Here is a 17639-nt window from a genome sequence, read left to right as displayed (position 1 = left end):
TTTATGGGCCAGTGGGTCCTTATAGAATCTGCCTGATGGCAGTAACTGAAAGAAAATAAAAGCAAATCAAACTGTGATGGACCTCACATGGATTTGATTAGATGTATGTACAGTAAGTACTTGTATTTGTTGCCTCTTCAGGACCTCCTCATGGAGACCAAAGCCTGGTCCTAATTAGGCAGAACTTAATTTCTGAGGAACTGGTTCGGTTTAAGGATAAGATTTGAATTGTGATTAGGTTAAAGTTAGGGTTATAAGTTATAGATAAGGTTAGGGATAAGGCTTTGTTTAGGCTAAGTCAAAGCCGTGTCCTAAGAAGAATAGCTGTGCAAACCTGTGTGTGTGCATGTGTGCAACATATACACTCCTCTTTTGGCCCTCATCTCTCTTCTCATGGTTTCATCACATGATCAAATGTGATAACAATGTGAGCTGTGCGGGTAAAATGTCATTTGCAGTGAGGAGCAGTAACAGGTTGGCAGGAAATCCCGGGATTTACTCTGTCATGGGTCATCAGCCTGTAGTATCTCTGCTGGGACAAATGACTGTGAGTTTAAACAAAAGGGAAAATGATATCTGGGAGTCTTTAAAGATGTGAAATTATATATATATATGTGTATATATATATCTATATAGTGAGAAAGCCAAATTTCACAGCTTCATAACAATGATACTGTCATCTTCCAACAGTAGATGTTCCAACCTTCTGAGAGGACAGCTGACAGTACGACTACACACACTTAAGGTTGTGGAATGATCACGGATAAAATCCATAATGTTTTATTTGGTCTGAAATGATAATATAGTATAACTATTCCTCTCTGAGAGAATGCAACAATAGAAACTAAAGAAATAATGTGCAAAAGAACCGGAGCAGCCGCTTAAAGCTGGAGAAGTTACGGTAAACTAAAGGTAAACTAAAGGTGGAAGGATTGTGAATTTCTCAGGAAAAACAAAAACAACTGAAATACTTAAAATAGTTTGCTCTGTCTTTGTACAATGAATGAAATCAAACATTGTACTGCATAAGACAATTAATTAAGTCATCCTATTCTAATTGCATAAACAAAATTATGACTTAACACTGCTTATGAAGAACTTTTAGCAGTAAATAGTGGACTAACAAAGTTAATACAAACGGTTTTACTGGATTGGCAAAATGTTTTGACCTCCATGTCGCATCAGAGCAAAAGGATTCATACTTGAAGGAAAACAAATATCTGGATCCAATTTAATGGCAAACCAACAATATTTGTGGATATTTAAATCTGAACCACCGAAAGATTTAAAACCCAGAATCACAGCAGTGCTGGCAAGGAGAAAAACAAAAATGTAGTATAAATTACAGTGTGTGTTATGTTAATAATACACTTCTTCCTCTGTGTAGAGTTTAGTCTGTTCCTCTCCAACATACTCACTCTTAAAAATGAATGACAGGAACAAAATCTAGGACAAACTGTCAAAGATTTTACTTGCAAAATGTTTTCTTTTTAAAAATGGAAAAGGATGAGATTTAGGTCAGAAAGAGATTCAGAACCAGTCCTGACACACACACCACAAAGAGGATGAGAGGAAAATATGAGACCCAGGAGAATAGGAGGAGGAGGATGAGGAGGAGTGGTGAGAAGAGGAGACGCTCTGTGAAATGACTTTTTGTGCATGCGGCAGATTCCAGAAATACTTGGTGCACTGCAACAATATACAGCCCAGATCTAATGATACCCTGGGAAGTCTGTCAGTGGTGTAATGAGCCTGGGTCTTTATTTGTGTGTGTGTGTGCGTACCTGTGTACACGGAGCTAAAATATCAAAAATAAGAATTTGTAGAGACAGAGACTGCTGGTGAGGTTAGAAAAGAAAAAAAAAAAAGGGAGTTGGTGTGATTAAACCAAGGTCTTATTGATTCATGATTGTATTCACATGGGTGCGTGTGTGTGCGTTTCTGGTATGCATTTTGTATCAGAGGGGGACTAATAGGCTTCAGATGTGCCCCCTCCACTGACAGTATAGTATAGTGTGTGCATGTGTGTCTGCAGCTTTAACATCGCTTACTCTGCCTGTGCTCAATTTGTACATAAGAGAGTTCAGTGTGACATTTGAACTCCTTCAATGTCTACAGCCCTCTCAGGGAATCTTCTTCTTCTTCTTCTGGTTCTCTGCAGAACTTTACTCACTTCCAGACCTGAGATTGGTCATTTTTAACTTAATCTTTGTTATGATTGTCCCTCTCTGTATTTGCAGTCATGAAAACATCAGCTTATACATTTTGATACTGTATCGTTGCCTGTTCTTAGGGAACTGTATGCTAGATGCTGATGTTTTATCTTTGCAATCCACAACGAAAAGTAGTGAATTATTTGCTATGATCAGTTTACTTTGGGTGGGATTCTGTCCGAATTTTAAGTTTGTTCAACTTCATCCAAGGATGTGTGACACACATGTGGTTAATATCTGCACATCTGTTCTCTACGGAGTTGGAGGCAGAAAGCTTTTGAGATAGCGGAGCATAAATCCACGATGTTAAAACAAACTATTTGTGGCTTACTGGGGAGTTTGGGGCTGCAGTGCTGTTCACAGGTGCAGGGAGCCGAGTGCTATCCCAGCATGCATTTGGCAGGAGGCAGGGTGCACCCTGAGACAAATACTCACATTTACATTCAATTTGGAGCCCCCAGATGTCCTAAACTACACGTCTTTGGACTGCTGATGGAAACAAGAACATCAGGAGGAAACCCCATTCAGAGATTATGCAAACTTAGTAGAAATGGCAGTTGACAAAATTTTTGCTGAACAGATCTTTCCATACTTTGTTTCATGATCGCAGCTGATGGATCCATCAGAACAACATTTCAGTGACGCCTGGGTTACAAAAAGGGCCATGTGCGCCAGCAGCAGAGAAATAGACATCCACATGTCAGACTCTTAGATTTGACAGACACCAGGGCGGGCCTCAGCCTGACTAAGCGGAACACTGACTATGTAAACAAATCTCAGAATAAATGATGACATACACATCTTTGTAGTGGCTGAGACGATGTGATGCGATAGCTGGGGATTTGACACGTACAGTGAAACCAGACGCCGTGTCGCTTTGGTTTTGGCGCGGCTGCTGAGTCGAGTGGCTGCCTTCACACATTGGAGACAGATGTCGAATTTCCCTCTGGATGTCTTCGTGATTTTCTTACATGAAAATGGTCTTAAAACACAAGGTGCGTAAAAACCGAGATGAGGGACAGTGATTTGGAAGCACGGGGGAGGCACAGGAAGACTCATGGGGGTGAAACGCAAGGCAGATTTAAAAGTCACTTCAAGAGAGGAAAAACAACACCGGTGAGGAAGTCAAAGACGGATAGACAGAAGAGACAGGACATGATGTAGAGGAGAGAGTGGTTAAATGGATAGATGAGAGCGAGGTGAGGATGGACAGACAGCAGGAGAAGGAGAGGTTGATGAGAGGTGAGGCTGTGGTTTCCACTGTGAGCCGATGAGCTGCTGGAGCGATAACAAGCTACAGATGGAAGCTGTTAACTCGCCTGTGTGTGTGTATTTATGTGCTTACATTTTTGTTTTTATTTTTGTGAGTGATTTATGAGATGCAACAGTAAAAGAAGACATCAAAGAGGACCTTGGACCTGACAGAGGGAATCAGACGGATTATTACTCATTTGTGGATGAAAGCTCGGGGAACTGGATCTTTAAAATAGTTTTCCACAACACAGTAAAGGAATCAAACGACCTGTCAACCTGCCCTGAGACACTCTGATGATGGTGTTGATGTGACTGTGTATTCACAGGAATATCCCTTTAAGTTCAACAAACTTCTCTCCTGGCCACACTATCGCTCAAGAGCAAAGGAAAAAGTAGATGATTTTTCTTCTCCACTTCCATTCAGTGTTGGTTTCTTCACACCATGACTGTGTTTTCAACCTAACTTTAAACATCACATCAGTAAAATCAAGACTCGAGATGAAGGAGCAGTGGTGGCCTGCAGATCCTTAAAGCTTTGAAAGTATTAAATCTAAAGTTTCTTTTGCTCACGTTTAAACATTTCTTTTTTTATTTATCAGAAGCTTCAAGAAGGCATTTTTGTAACTAATCTACCATACGTCATTTACCAGGTCAGAACCTGCAATCTCACATTTGACACACGCATATCGTTTACATAAATGTGATAGTTAGCGGACAGTGTCCACCCTCTGCAATCTGAGCTGTCAAAACAAAGACGTGCACTGTGAACATTAAGTGCTGACCTGATAACAAACACACACACACACACACGCACACACGCACGCACACACACACACAGTAGTTTCATGCAAGTCAGGTCATCAGGCCTCATAGCTGCGAGGAAAGAGTTGAACTTGTGGAGACAGACAGTAATCAGCTGAAGACGTGTCGAGCCGCCCGCATGCTCTGCTGATAAACCCGCATGAAAACACTGATCAGAGGCTCCTGCAGTATCTATCTTTCATTTGTGGTGAAGGGCATATAAACAATTTTTGAATACAAAAATCATCCCATCTTTTAACCAAGACTTACAGAAACCTTTTACATATTAGTTTGCAAAATCCACAATAATGAATATAGTGACATTATAGTGAAAAGTTTGATATTAAAATGTATATAAGATTGCCATGAGCTAATTTAAACTGTGCTAAAACGTACTGCTCTTCCTCTCCTCATCACCTCATTATGTTTGTTTTTTCACCCTCTGCCAGTCCCGATAAATCCACCAGGAAATCACCTCCCTCTCCGTCTTGTGGACTTTTCTGCCTGTCTCTCTCTCTTACCACTCATTATTTTCAGCCACCTTCCCTTCTCTCCCCACTTTTTTTTTTCTTTCCTAACTACCTCAGTCCCTACTCGTCCCTGCAGCTTAAAAGTTTTATATCCCATCTTTCTTATCCAGCGATTCCCCTTTTTCTGTGTCTCCAAAGGACTTTTGTTGCAACATTTAGCAGCCGTGAAGGTTTTCTCGCCTCAGTGGACAACAGTGTTCGACACAGTTGCCAGTTTGCCGTGGTTTATTGCTTTATCTACTGTGGAGACGCCCTCAGGGAGAAACATTCATATGCAGTAGAGAGAAAATATGACAGTGTTAACCTATTAAAAGTTTGTTCTCTGCTCCACTGCATTTGTAATGAGGGTGATCTGAAACAATGAATTTTAGAGTTTAGAAAATAACGTTCTGATTTACTCATTTAAAATCTGTTATATCTATAGTAAAAAATATATGCATGTGTGTGCGAGCTCAAGGGTTTGGAAGATTTCTGACAAAACAAAAACAAATGAACTGTGTGTGCATGAGGCGCCACTGATGGACAAGGTGTCACTAGAAACAGAGGGCCCCTGTGCTTCACTTGGTCCGTATCCTCGCTGAGTGGCAAGTGACTGAGGCTATTTTCTCACCACTTGTGTGTGTGTGTGTGTGTGTGTGTGTGTGTGTGTGTGTGTGTGTGTGTGTGAATAACAAGCGTGACAGATGAGTGATGAGAGACAGCCAATTCACCCCCAACGACTCTGCCACTGAAAGTTTGGAATGCCAATGACATCTTCTCACACACATATTTCTCTCCGCATCCCATTACCTAGACTGGCTGACTGAGTGAGAGCGAGAGACACGGAACAAAAGGAGGAAATGGGAGAAGCGTTGTGTGAGAAAGTAGAAGATCTGGACATTGTGGGAGACTGAGAGGCTGAGAAGCAGCAGGCTCGTGGTTAAACTTGTGTGGGTATATGTGCGTACCTATATGTGCCTACATGAGCGAGTGTGGGTGTAAAAGAGAGGAAGGACACCCCACATCGAGCTGAACTTCAATTCAACCCACTCTGTAACACCCCTGTAGTCGTTGCATCAACATTTTGACTGTGATGCTGCTGCCTGATCAGAGAGGAGAGCCAGTGCTACCTGCTGTGTACAGATGGACTGCTGCTGATACAAGGGTGCGTGCCATGTGTGAAGTCATCCCATGAAGTCATGCACCGCAGAGAAGTAACTTCTGCTTCCGAGTGTGTCTAAGATTACTCTGGATTCAAATAGTCTCATTGAAAGTCGCCTTGCTTCTTTTTAAGCACATTTTACTGTACATTTCAGGGAAGGGTGGATATTGGGCCACACTGGATGCATGATGTCTGTGTCACTGATCTGCAGCTGCTGCTGTGGAACCTTTGCTTCGTTTGCCTTTGAAAATCATAAAACATACTCTTAAATGCTCAGCTTAATGTCAGGACAGGTTGTGTGTTATAGACGAGACGTTCATTAATTCATCGTCGACTGCTTTATCCTCCACATGAGGGTCGCGGGGGTGGCGCTGGTGCCAATCCCAGCTGACATAGGGCGAAAGGCGTTCCATGCTGCAGACACGGTGCACACACTCATCCAATGTGGACCTTGCCTTATCGTTGCATGTTGGGTGCTATCTTACCGAAACACCTAAGAAAACCTACTGTGCACACACATGCTCACTGGTCCAGCACCAGCATGCACATTCACAAATGGATAGCAGCTGTTGTGATAGAAAACAGGACAAAAGCCTGCTGTGAGTGCAGGTTTGTTGGCCGAGGAAAACAAAAGCCTCCGATTGAAATGTTGATGAGGGTGAACAAAACTCAAGTTGCCTGTTTTTCCCACTATAGCACACAAGAACATTTATTCCTGGCCACGTTCTTACATGGAGATTACACTAGTCAGGCAGGTGAAGAGAGTGAACACTGTGGCAAAGTAAGCCTGTAATAGATTCCCACCTTTGAGATGGGATGTATAAATGAGTTAATCACTAAAACACTGGTGGAAGCTTAAACATAAGTCTATGAGCTCAGACTGTGGATCAGGACAAATCTCTATAACAATGTACCATTCTTATTTATCATTAGGCTTTCATTTCAGTTGCTTTTAACTTCAATTTTAAATGCTTCTCTCTAATTGGAAGTGAAAGAGCTGTGAAAGGCTCACAATCATTGTCTCCTACAGTTTCCACTGCACCTCTTTCTCTCATCATATTTCATCGGAGTTTCTATTTCCCTCCTCTCTCTGCAGACCTGCTGACCACTAACCGGTCATCTGTCTTCAGCGGTCACCATGGGCAGCTCTCTCTCACGGCTGTCTTCCTGGACGAGTACCGCGACCGCCTTTTCCTGGGAGGGAAAGACGTTCTGTACTCTCTCATGCTGGGACCTGCCAGCAGTGAGTCCAGAGAGGTGAGTGCCAAGGCACTTTGATCAATGTATAGTAAACTGTATTTCTTACTGTACATACAGTATGTAATTGTATTTTCATTTTAAATGTCAGTGAATGTGTAAGAATGTCATTGAAAAGATATGACATAGGATACAGTGTTTTCCCCAGTGTTCTCTCTCAGCGGAACATCTGTTAAAGCACTCTTTGTCATAAATCAACCAGAAATGTGTGTGCTTCCACCTAAGCGGCCATTTCATTTTATGTCACTACTCAGAGAAAAGTGATGAAAATGTTAAATAGAAAGAAGAATAAATGGTTCCTGAACCTGTTTTCTGGTGTAAGTAAGCAAAAATGTGTTTAGTATGTTTGCACCTCTGGCTCTTCATCTATAAACAGTGGCTTTCAAACATATACTTTAATCAGACTTGCCTTGCCAAAACATCTGCACAGTCACAAGTCCTCACTGGTCGAAGAACACCTGTTAACATGCAGCTCATCATAAATCAAACCACATGTTTCCATCCACTTCACCTTTGATCTGTGCATGTATTTGTCATTAAAGCCTGTGTCTAACACAGCGGTTACACTGCAACGGCCGCGCTTTCTGTTGCTTCGCCAGAAAAACACAAGAGATTAATCACGATCACGTTTAATTTTTCTCAAACACAGAAAAACTAACTAGGAAAAGAAAGAAAGCTTGCATGCATTTATTTCATTTATCATAAATAGTAGATAATTGTTTAAATAACAGGATCTCCCTATTTAATTCAACATGACCAAAACACAGCGTGTTTACAATTAGAGAAAAATGTGCCTCTCACATTACATTGGAATTCACATTTAGTGAAATTTATGCTGTGCAACAGACATAGATATGAGTTTTGCTGTGATTTGTAGCGTGAGGGAGTCATTATGCTTCTGAGTTATAGCTTAGGAGGTTTAGGGATTTGTTGTTTTTTTATGAATTTAATAAAGGAAATGAGGAGATTTAAATTAAACAGGATTTCATTCCATGTGCTAGTGTATTTGTAGGAAATTTATTTAGGGTAACCAGTACCCTTTTATTACATGACAGTTTTTTTAGCCCAAAAATATAGAGAAAGAAGAAAAAAGTACAATACTAAGAGGGAGAGTGTGCGTGTGTATACTTCTGCTCGGATCAAATACACGTACACCTAGTGAATGGCTGAAAGGGGAATAAACATACGCACTGAACAAGATGTCGCCACCTTGTCAACCATTTGGTTGCTCTTCATCCTTCACTCTCAGCCTTCAGCCTCCTCTCACTCTTCTCTCTCCTGCTAATGATCACACATGAAGCTCGCTGACAGTCTGAAGCTGGCTGCTGTTTGAGATTTAATGTCTGCAGTGCAGGGGCGACGGTAGCTCAGTGGTAGAGCGAGTTTCTTGTCTTTCAAGTGGAAGGACCGATTGGCACAGCACCCCACGCGACCCTCATGTGGAGGATAAAGTGGTGAAGAGGGATGGATGGATGGCTGGATACCGGATATACTTTACGGTAGCCCTCAGGACTTCCGTGGAACGAGCGTCCAATCACAAACAAGAATCACCAGCGCCACACGTTTGTGACGTCAGCTTCTCAGTACCACATTCCTAAACGGTTGAATAGCTGGGCAGAAACACTTCCCTCACTGAACATTTCTTGACAATTCTACAGCTATAAAATCAAAATCAATCCAGGCAGCCTGATTATCATGATGGTCATAAGAGGGTTGGGTTGTATGACGTAGACACCAGTAGTAGAGCGAATGCAACGCTGTCGAATCATTTAACGAGTCTCTCATTCCAAGTAATTCCGAGTCAGGGTCACAAAACTAACACTGCAAGTATGCATATGTTATGTTAACACATCTGAACAAACCGCCGTCCATCAGTGTGTCAGAACAAGCTCTCAATTTGGCACCATCGCCAGGCCTGTATCACTACACCAGGCGGCCGGAGAGCCAAGGAAATTTAAGAGAGAGCGAGAGAGAGAGAAGCGACACAAAACGATGAGGCCAAAGCTGCAGAGAGGAGAGACAGAATGAATGCTGCGCTGAAAGAAAGAGGAAAATAATTGAACGTAAGGAATTATCTATGTTGCTATGACAACCACCATGTTGAAATGTCATGCACCTGCCACCAGGTGTGACATAAGATTGACGTATTCAACTTTACATTTCACGCCCTCAACTAAAAAAATGTTTCACAAGGTTTCAATTCAGTGTTTGGGTTGAATGTCTTCACCTCTTGCTCAGTTTATCCAGTACTATAATGCATCTGTGTGATTTGTAAACAACAGACATACACAATTTTTTCATGTTTTCATAACCAGAGTGAAGTAATAAACCACAAGAAAAAATTGGGTCCATTATGGGAGCTTATTCGTTCCCAGCGTGTACTCTGCCCACCACACATTTCAACGTCTCTGGCATGAGAACGTGTTTGTCATCCTTTCTTTCCACCATAAATCTGATCAGCAGTGCAGTAAATACAAAACACAAGTCAGTAAGCTCTAATTGTTAACACAAGGATTTAGTTAAAGACAAGTCAAACAGCATTATGTCAGTCAATTCAATTTATTTCTGCCCAGACGTTAAGGGTGGATTCAGTACCTACTGAATGACATCTGTGAAGAGAAACAATTTAATTAAACCCACACAGAAGAAAAGCAAAGCAAATACTGGTGTAGTACATTTAAACTGAATGTTTCACTTTTTATATATTTAGAATATTTGAAATGAAATGTCCCACTGTGTTTTCCTTTCTTCTTGGAAAATGAGGTTTTCCAACAGTATATCTAAGATTCTCGAGATTACTTCTGGCTCAGTTTGTGTGACGTAATCTGGCCTCAAATTAAAACAGATAAATGTGACGTGCCGATGAAAGCAAATGAAGTTAAACCTCCTCGCCAAGGACTATATTTTAATCCGAGCTTGGGCTTTATCAGTGATTGAATCATTTATTGAAATCAGTTGATTCTAACCTTTTTTTCTCCTTTCTCATAAATCACCTGTCTTTTGGTTTCGGCTCAGCAACACAGAGCAAATGAAAGAGACCGGTGGTTTTGTGCATGAAAAATAATAAAAAAAAGTATCTGTTACATCAGTGTGTTGCAACACTATGCCTGTAGTACATACAGTAGCAGCACTACAGTAGACACCGGTCCAACTCTTCTACTCACTGTAGATAAATGATATCAGCGAAATATAAATATGAATTTATATACAATACAATACTAACATTTTCAGTAGTTGCTTATAGTTTCATTCCTGAAGAGATACTGTAAACAAAAAACTCCACATTGTTTAGAGTCTGGCAGACCAACAAAGACTTAATCTTTCTGGGAATTTGGTTTAACACTCAGGCACTGTGTCGAGTTTATTTACAAGCACAGTTAAACGCTCTAACAAGCCTGAGTTTGGAAGAACATTACCAATGTGCCTGGCTCTCTAGATTCCAGGCTCTGAGTAAACATCTTTGCAGATCAAACAATCACTGTCATGACTTCAGCGACCGAAGAACAAACAAACATCGCGTAAATTATGTTTGAGCCGGCGGGGATTAGAAAAGAAAGTGTTAAGGGGCAGTTACACAGAGGAAGGAACATGGTCGCCTGGTGGAGGTCAGCCATGAAGTGTTCGGACTCTTGGAAGATGGATGGAATATTGCAGCACATTGATTCAGATCACTGACAGATAATTGACCTGATTTCACAGTACATCAGTGACTGTCAGGCTTGGGTCACTGTGTGCATTGAGCTTACACGTTAATATCAGTCCAGGATCACATAAAAAAAAAAGAAAAAAGAAGTAATTGTTAAAATAGCTTCCAGCTTCCACAAAATCAGGTAGCGATGTCCACTAAAAACATGACTGAGAGTTTCCACAAATAAAACACTAATAGTTGTAAAACTGGTCCAAGTTCGGTTTGATTTCCTCACAGGAATATTCCGTTACCGTGACATGAGAGTAAAGGGACGGAGACTTATCGACGTGTTAACTAGGTCAGCAGACTTTTGCTTAACGCCTTCTCCCAAAAACAAGGTCAAACTTGTGTTCTCATTATCAAGTTCATCTTGCTGTTATTTCTTATAATGCAGTCGTATCAACATGTTTAAGAAAGGTAAAGGGGGAAATCCGTGCTGTATGAATCTGCCAAAAAAAAATTGACACTATAATGTGATTTTTAAGTATTTTCCAGCCTGAAGCAACACATGTGTCAAATGAGTCACATGATTAGTAAATAATCCACCGGATAAGTACTTTGTTTCTTGTTTGTTTTTTTTGTCTTGGCACATTTCTAATTCTTCCGCAAAAGCCAGTAGAATTACTGCCTCACAGTTGAGTTTCTGCACAATTTGGCCGCGATCTTCCCCGAGTTATGACAGTGATGAATGACCAGAAGAGTGTATTTGCAGAACATTATGATGTCATAGCGAAGCTGACCTGAAGTTTGGGTATAAAATCACTTCATCATTTTGTCATTTTTGTGAAACACGATTTGTGGTCACTCTGATCTTAACTCTTGACTTTTGACCACCAACGTTTGTGCCAAATTAAATTCTCGAGGCATTTTTTTTCCACACGAAAATCTTTGGGAAATATGTTGTCTGTATTTATGTTTATATCTTTTCTTTTAACTGACTTCATACAACACAATAACACAACTGTGGCTCACAGGAGTTTAATCTGCGTATCACTCACTGTGATGTATTGACCGTGAACATCTGCGATGGACAATGTCAAACATGTGTTCAAGTTTTTCTGCCGATATTAAATTGAGGGTTCGACGAGTCACACAAGTTAATATACTTCAGCTTTAAACTAAAAATTCCCTCAGTAACTATCATCTCAATATCAGTTTCTGTCATTTCATCAGATCCATTTCATAAAAACTCTGCAGCAACAGAAGAAGCATTGACTCACACACATGCTCTTCATACACACCAAACACAAATAAACTGGAGTAATGGAAGTTGGGAACATGTGTATTCCTCTCTGCTTTCCATTCTCCCCGTGAACTGAGACAAAGGCAGTTTGGTCCATGCAGACAAAGGCTCATTGTCTCTGAGAAACCTGGGAGTCGGCATGAAACGACAGCATTACACGCGCCACTGATGCTCAGTTACTGAACAAACTCAGACTTTCCTCTTCAGTGGCAGTTTGTAGAAAAGTGCTGTGAAAACTAGCTCCATTGTTTCATGTTCAAAAGGTTATTCCATGTTTGTCTGAGATTCACCTCAGAATCTCACTGGAGCTTATTGAATTTACGGAATGGGAGAGCGACTCTGGGACTCTCCTCATTTACGGAACCCTGGATCTATACCGTGAGAACCTTTCTTGAGACGTGAGAAGTTTTATTTGTGTACATTTGACTACTTTGGATGGATGGTCCATCTGAGGAGAACTTTTCAATTTGTTTATATCCAAATATGTGATTTGGATATAAACGATTGAAACTGAAGCCATGAGTCTCCACAGTCTCCACCCTTGCACATATATATGGCCAGGACAAAAACTGGTTAGCACTCCTGAACAAGGGCCTTTCTGCATGCAGTTTGCATGTCCTCCCCGTGTGTGCATGGGTCATCTTCTCCGGGTTCTCTGGTTTCCTCCCACAGTCCAAAAACATGCAGATTAGGGGATTAGGCAAATTGGACACTCTAAATTGAACGTAGGTGTGAGAATGAGAGTGGATGATTGTTTGTCTTCCGCTCTATGTCAGTTGGAATTGGCGCCACATGTGGCCGTCATGCGGAGGATAAAGTGGTAGAAGATGAAGGAATGAAGGAATATTCATGTTATTCTAATAGCACATATGAGCACATGGGTCGTATTACATCTTGCCACTACGATCTTGCAGCATGTTCTTCTGTGTTTACGATGACTTAATGCTCAGTATAATTAACATACAGTACAGTACAGTTAATATATAATTACACTTAATTCACTAGGGTTGTCAACTCGTTCCGACCTTCACCCGACACAGTGGAGCTGAAATCAGATTTATGTAAGCAGCATTAGTAAAGTGTAAGACGATTAAATTACATTTGAAAAAAAACAAAAAAAAAACATGACTGACATAAAAGAACACTGTTCCATTTTGAAGCGTAGTACATTATTTTACATGCAGCGGGAAGTAGTTCCACTCAAAGCTAATGTGGAGTCAGTGGGTTCATCCACAGTAAACACGACATTGTTTTATTTATTTATTCATTCAGTGCTGCAAGCATCACAAAAAAGCCCTTCCACAACCAGAACTTGTGAAGTCAAAATGATCTGCTTGGCTAAACACCACGAGAAGGAATTAAGAAAATACACAATGTGGTTTTTGTAACTCGGGTGAACCGACCTTTATGTATCCACTGGCTCGGGCTTCTGGTTTTCTAACAGAAATGATAAATGTATCCGTCACGTCTCAATCAGGATTTGGGTTTTACAAGCCAAATGTTAACTCCTTCATTGTGTGCGGAGGACGTGCTCTGCTCAATTTACTTCTAATTGCGATAAAGTTCGATTTACAGAGAAAATATTTCAAAGTTAATGACACATGAGCTGATTATTATGTTTTGATTGCATAAAGAGAGACACATACAGCCTGTGTTGGAATTACATTTTCTAATACGGCTGAATAATAGTGCTCTCGACATTTCTTCTATGTTGTGAGATCGTTAATCATCACGTTTTCTTCTTTTTCTGTTCGTCTTTCTCTTTTTGTTATTCTCCACAGATCTACTGGCCCCCGTTACCTGGCAACAGAGAGGGCTGTATTGAAACAGGGAAGGAACAGGTAAGCGACTGAGTGTTAATGCCTCTGTTTTAACCTAAGAATATTTGGTTTTGGAAGTTAGGGGTAAATTATTTCACAGGGAAATTTAATCAGGTCAAAAGTGTTTCATCTCAGTCATTTTCTCGACCGGTTAAAGTATAAATAAATTGAATGTACAAGCTCAGTCTTTGGACATTCGTGTTACCAGTTAATTGACGTCAGGCAGAACAATTAGGTCAAACACGAGTTCTTCTTACAGGTGAACAAAATGCTTCCAGTTACAAAACAGGAGGGCAGATCTCTCCATGGCACTTCAGTTTGGGTCCTCCAAACTTAAAGTGCCTCAATAGGTCCCTGCGTATGGGGATAATTTGGCTGAATCGTGTGGTCTCCCCCTCTGTTCTGCTTTCCGTGTTTGTCTCAGACTCTGTTCACTCTCTTTGGCAGTTAATGAAAGATTTTAGAGAGTTAAAACATCTCGGTGAAGGCTACTGTGAGGCCACGTTTTGGAACAGCAGCCCCGAAAACGCACATGCTGTGATGGGAAGTGCGAAGTTTGCCTTTAGCATTATCCACTAAATGGCATAGTTAATCAGTTAAGTGACGGTGTTATGCTGACACTTCAGTTTCCTACCCTAGAGCAACTGGTCTAGCTTCTGCTCCCGCACATTAATGTTAAAAGGTACAGGAAGGTGTGACTCAGCAGTCTCTACTACACATCGTCTCTAAAGGAGTCTATGGCAGCGCTGTCAAGCTTGCCTTTCCTAATGAATGAAGAGGAAGCATTAGACAGAACTGAGGAAGAACAACGTCGTAAAACCTTTACTGGTTCTGAGAGGGCAGAAAGAAGGACGGAATGAATCTCCTTACCAAAGGAGGAGATTATGTGAGAAGAGAGAAAAACAAAGGGAGGACAGTGTCCATTTAATTATGACCATGTGTACAAGAGAAAGGAGGGAGGAGGAGGGTGAAAATACAAGGATTCAGCTTTTTAAAATGCACAGTGTAATAGACGGGAACCAGAAAGTGTCAGCACCTCGAGTTGTTTACCACTTCACTGGTTGACTCGGCTTTCTGTTTGTTAGCCCGCAGGCTGTGAAGCAGCAGCTTTAAAACAGGATGATGATGGTTTTAAAAGCATTATAAACTTGAAAGAAGTGATGAAGTTAGGCAGGTAGTGAGTGAGTCAGTGTTCTTTATCCTGTTTATCCTGTCGAAGACTGTTCGTCATGTTAGTGTCGTGCTGACTAAGACGTTGTTCAATATTATACATACGTAATGTGAGGTGGCACATTATCATTGGGTGTGTTCGCATGCAGGTCACAGCCTCAAAGAGACACAGGCATGGCTGTACATCGATAAATAAGCTAATGGAGTAAAATGACGGACAGAAAGAAGGAGAGGAGAGAAGGGAAGAAAGGGAATTCGGAGAGACTATGCACTGGAGTTTCTTTTGATGTCTGGAACATCATTAAATTTGGTCCCTGTTGGTGAAGAAGCTCTCAGTGGTTTTGGTGTTGCTCAGAATACGAAAGCTGGCACTAATTAGCAGTTCACACATACACACGACCTGTCACACACACACACACACGTGCATGCGCACAATGAAGACATGCTGCTGTACGTATTATATATCATGTGGTCATGGAATGAAGTCCGACCACCAACTCCATCTGGAACAGGTTAGGTGTGTGTGTGTGTTTGAAGTGGCAGGTGTGTGTTGGGTGTCTTATATCAGTTTTATTAGGTGTTTCCTCTGCACACGGCTCACAAGGCTCATAGGGTGCAACTGTGTGTGTGTGTGTGTCTGTATGAGTGTGTGCACATGCTACTGTACTGTCCATGGCGAGGAGCAGTCACAGTCCATTATTAAATAGACCAAGACTGAGTGTGTGTGTCACCTCCTTAGGACCTTTTCTGGCATAAACACTGACCAGTAGTCCTCATGGGGACCAAAACTCCATCCTAACCAGGTTAAGTTTAGGACTAAGATTTGATTGTGGTTATTAAGGTTGAGGTAAGGCATTAACAGGTTATGGTTAACAATTTCTTTAGGTAATTTGTTAGATTAATGCAATGTCCTAAGAAGAATAGATGCACAAACGTGTGCGTGAGAGAGTAACAGCGTTTGACTCTTGTTAAACTACACTGACAGCTCTCTGCATTCCTTCATGTCTTTCTGTTGTTGTTGTTTTTTAGTGTCAAGTCAGAATAATTACTGTGTGGTCTTGTGGCATCTACAAAGCAGAGCTCTTACACACATGAGCTATCTCATGTGTTTGCTGTCTTTGTCTGTTAAACATAACTGTGTTTGACAAAAAGTGGTGGAGGTCAAAAGCCAGTAGGCCCTCGCGTTGTTGTTGTTTTTTTTGTTGGACTTTGTTGGATTCGTGAATGTCGTGCTTGAGAGATATAGAAAACACGAAGGTCTTGCAGGCAGGTTGAAGAGAATGAATGAAATGAAACCCTTTACTTTAGTTTTTAGGGAAAGCAAAGCAAAATTCTACACTTGTCCTGTGTGCACACTGGGACACAGCGACAGTGTTACCATGTTATCTTTTTAATGAAAGTCTCTGTCTCCACTCTTTCTACGGACAACCGTCTACCACCTTAAACATGTTTTTGCTGATAGCGTTTCCTCTCGGAGTCGCCACCTCGTGACCTTCACATCATTAATTACAGCTCAAGCAAATAAATAACGGCGTGAGGGGAGGCACTCAGTGATTTCAGCCAAGCGTGTCCTGTCTTGTTGAGCCTGTTAACACATTTTTCTGCTTTATCTGTCAACGTGTTCTACTTGTAATTGGATTGATTATGTGATCCACCACTTACTTTCTACGGAACTGTGGCTAATTATATATATACACATGTTATGATTTTCAAAAAATGTATTTGTGGGCTCAGATCTTCAATTTCTCCCTTCATTAGAGACTCAAATATTGTCAGCTACTTTTTGTTTTGGATTCAGCAGTGTGGTCACTGCCACTGTGTTTCAAGCTAAAACATTGGTATTTTTAATGTTTTGAGTCTAAAAACTAAAAGGTAATTAAGAAATAATTTATCTTATCTGTGTTTGCCATTAAACAGGGCTCATTTCTTCGTCCTCTATATTGACTTGTACATTGTTAAAGTATATTAATATTTCAAGATGAAAAAAGCAAGCTCTTCTGATTACACGTGTATAACACATGAATAATGTGTGGGCTCCAGTTTTTGGATAATACAACAAACCCCCTTTAGGTCTCTTAAACAGATTTTGTTTTAAATTAACTTGAAAGAGATGCTGCAGAGGTGGGAGAACCAAGCGTGATCCGCCTGTACTGGTCTCCTGCCTTTTCTTCTGCCCCGACATCAGTTCATGTTGGTCGTAGCGCTCATGTCTGCCAGAATGCCAAGTGAGGTTACTGTGGTTTTCTTTCCCCCAAATGAATTGTTGCTTGGTTCCATACTGTAGTTTGTAGCTATTTGGATGAAAATCATCTGAGACACACTGGCAAGAGTTTGTTGGAATGGCTGAATGTTTTCAGGAGTTGGCTACGTAGGAAACTGCTTTCTTTGAGGATCAAACAGCTGCTGAGACCAAAGGCTTGGATTAGCAAATTCATCCAGCTGTTCAGCTTTGAACTGCCTTCATGATGTTTGCGAGTGTGTGATTGTGTATGAGGTCCTGCTGACTGTAAGGTATTGCACGT

The 17639-nt window shown here is 41.0% G+C and overlaps 1 protein-coding gene and 1 long non-coding RNA gene across 2 annotated transcripts in view; one reads left to right on the top strand and one right to left on the bottom strand.

The window, feature by feature from the left end:
• LOC122777243 overlaps positions 1 to 17639 on the bottom strand; it is a 91704-nt gene that overhangs the window by 37118 nt on the left and 36947 nt on the right. The window lies entirely within an intron of this gene.
• sema3bl (sema domain, immunoglobulin domain (Ig), short basic domain, secreted, (semaphorin) 3bl) overlaps positions 1 to 17639 on the top strand; it is a 57003-nt gene that overhangs the window by 10675 nt on the left and 28689 nt on the right. The window contains exons 2-3 of the mRNA XM_044038336.1: positions 7036 to 7196; positions 13909 to 13968. Coding sequence (XP_043894271.1) covers positions 7036 to 7196; positions 13909 to 13968 — 221 coding nt within the window. The remainder of the gene's footprint in view (positions 1 to 7035; positions 7197 to 13908; positions 13969 to 17639) is intronic.

The sequence above is a fragment of the Solea senegalensis genome, linkage group LG11, assembly GCF_019176455.1.
Source record: "Solea senegalensis isolate Sse05_10M linkage group LG11, IFAPA_SoseM_1, whole genome shotgun sequence".
NCBI classification, from domain to species: domain Eukaryota; kingdom Metazoa; phylum Chordata; class Actinopteri; order Pleuronectiformes; family Soleidae; genus Solea; species Solea senegalensis.
The sequence above is the reverse complement of the archived record's forward strand: the minus strand, read 5'-3'. Positions and strand labels throughout refer to the sequence as shown.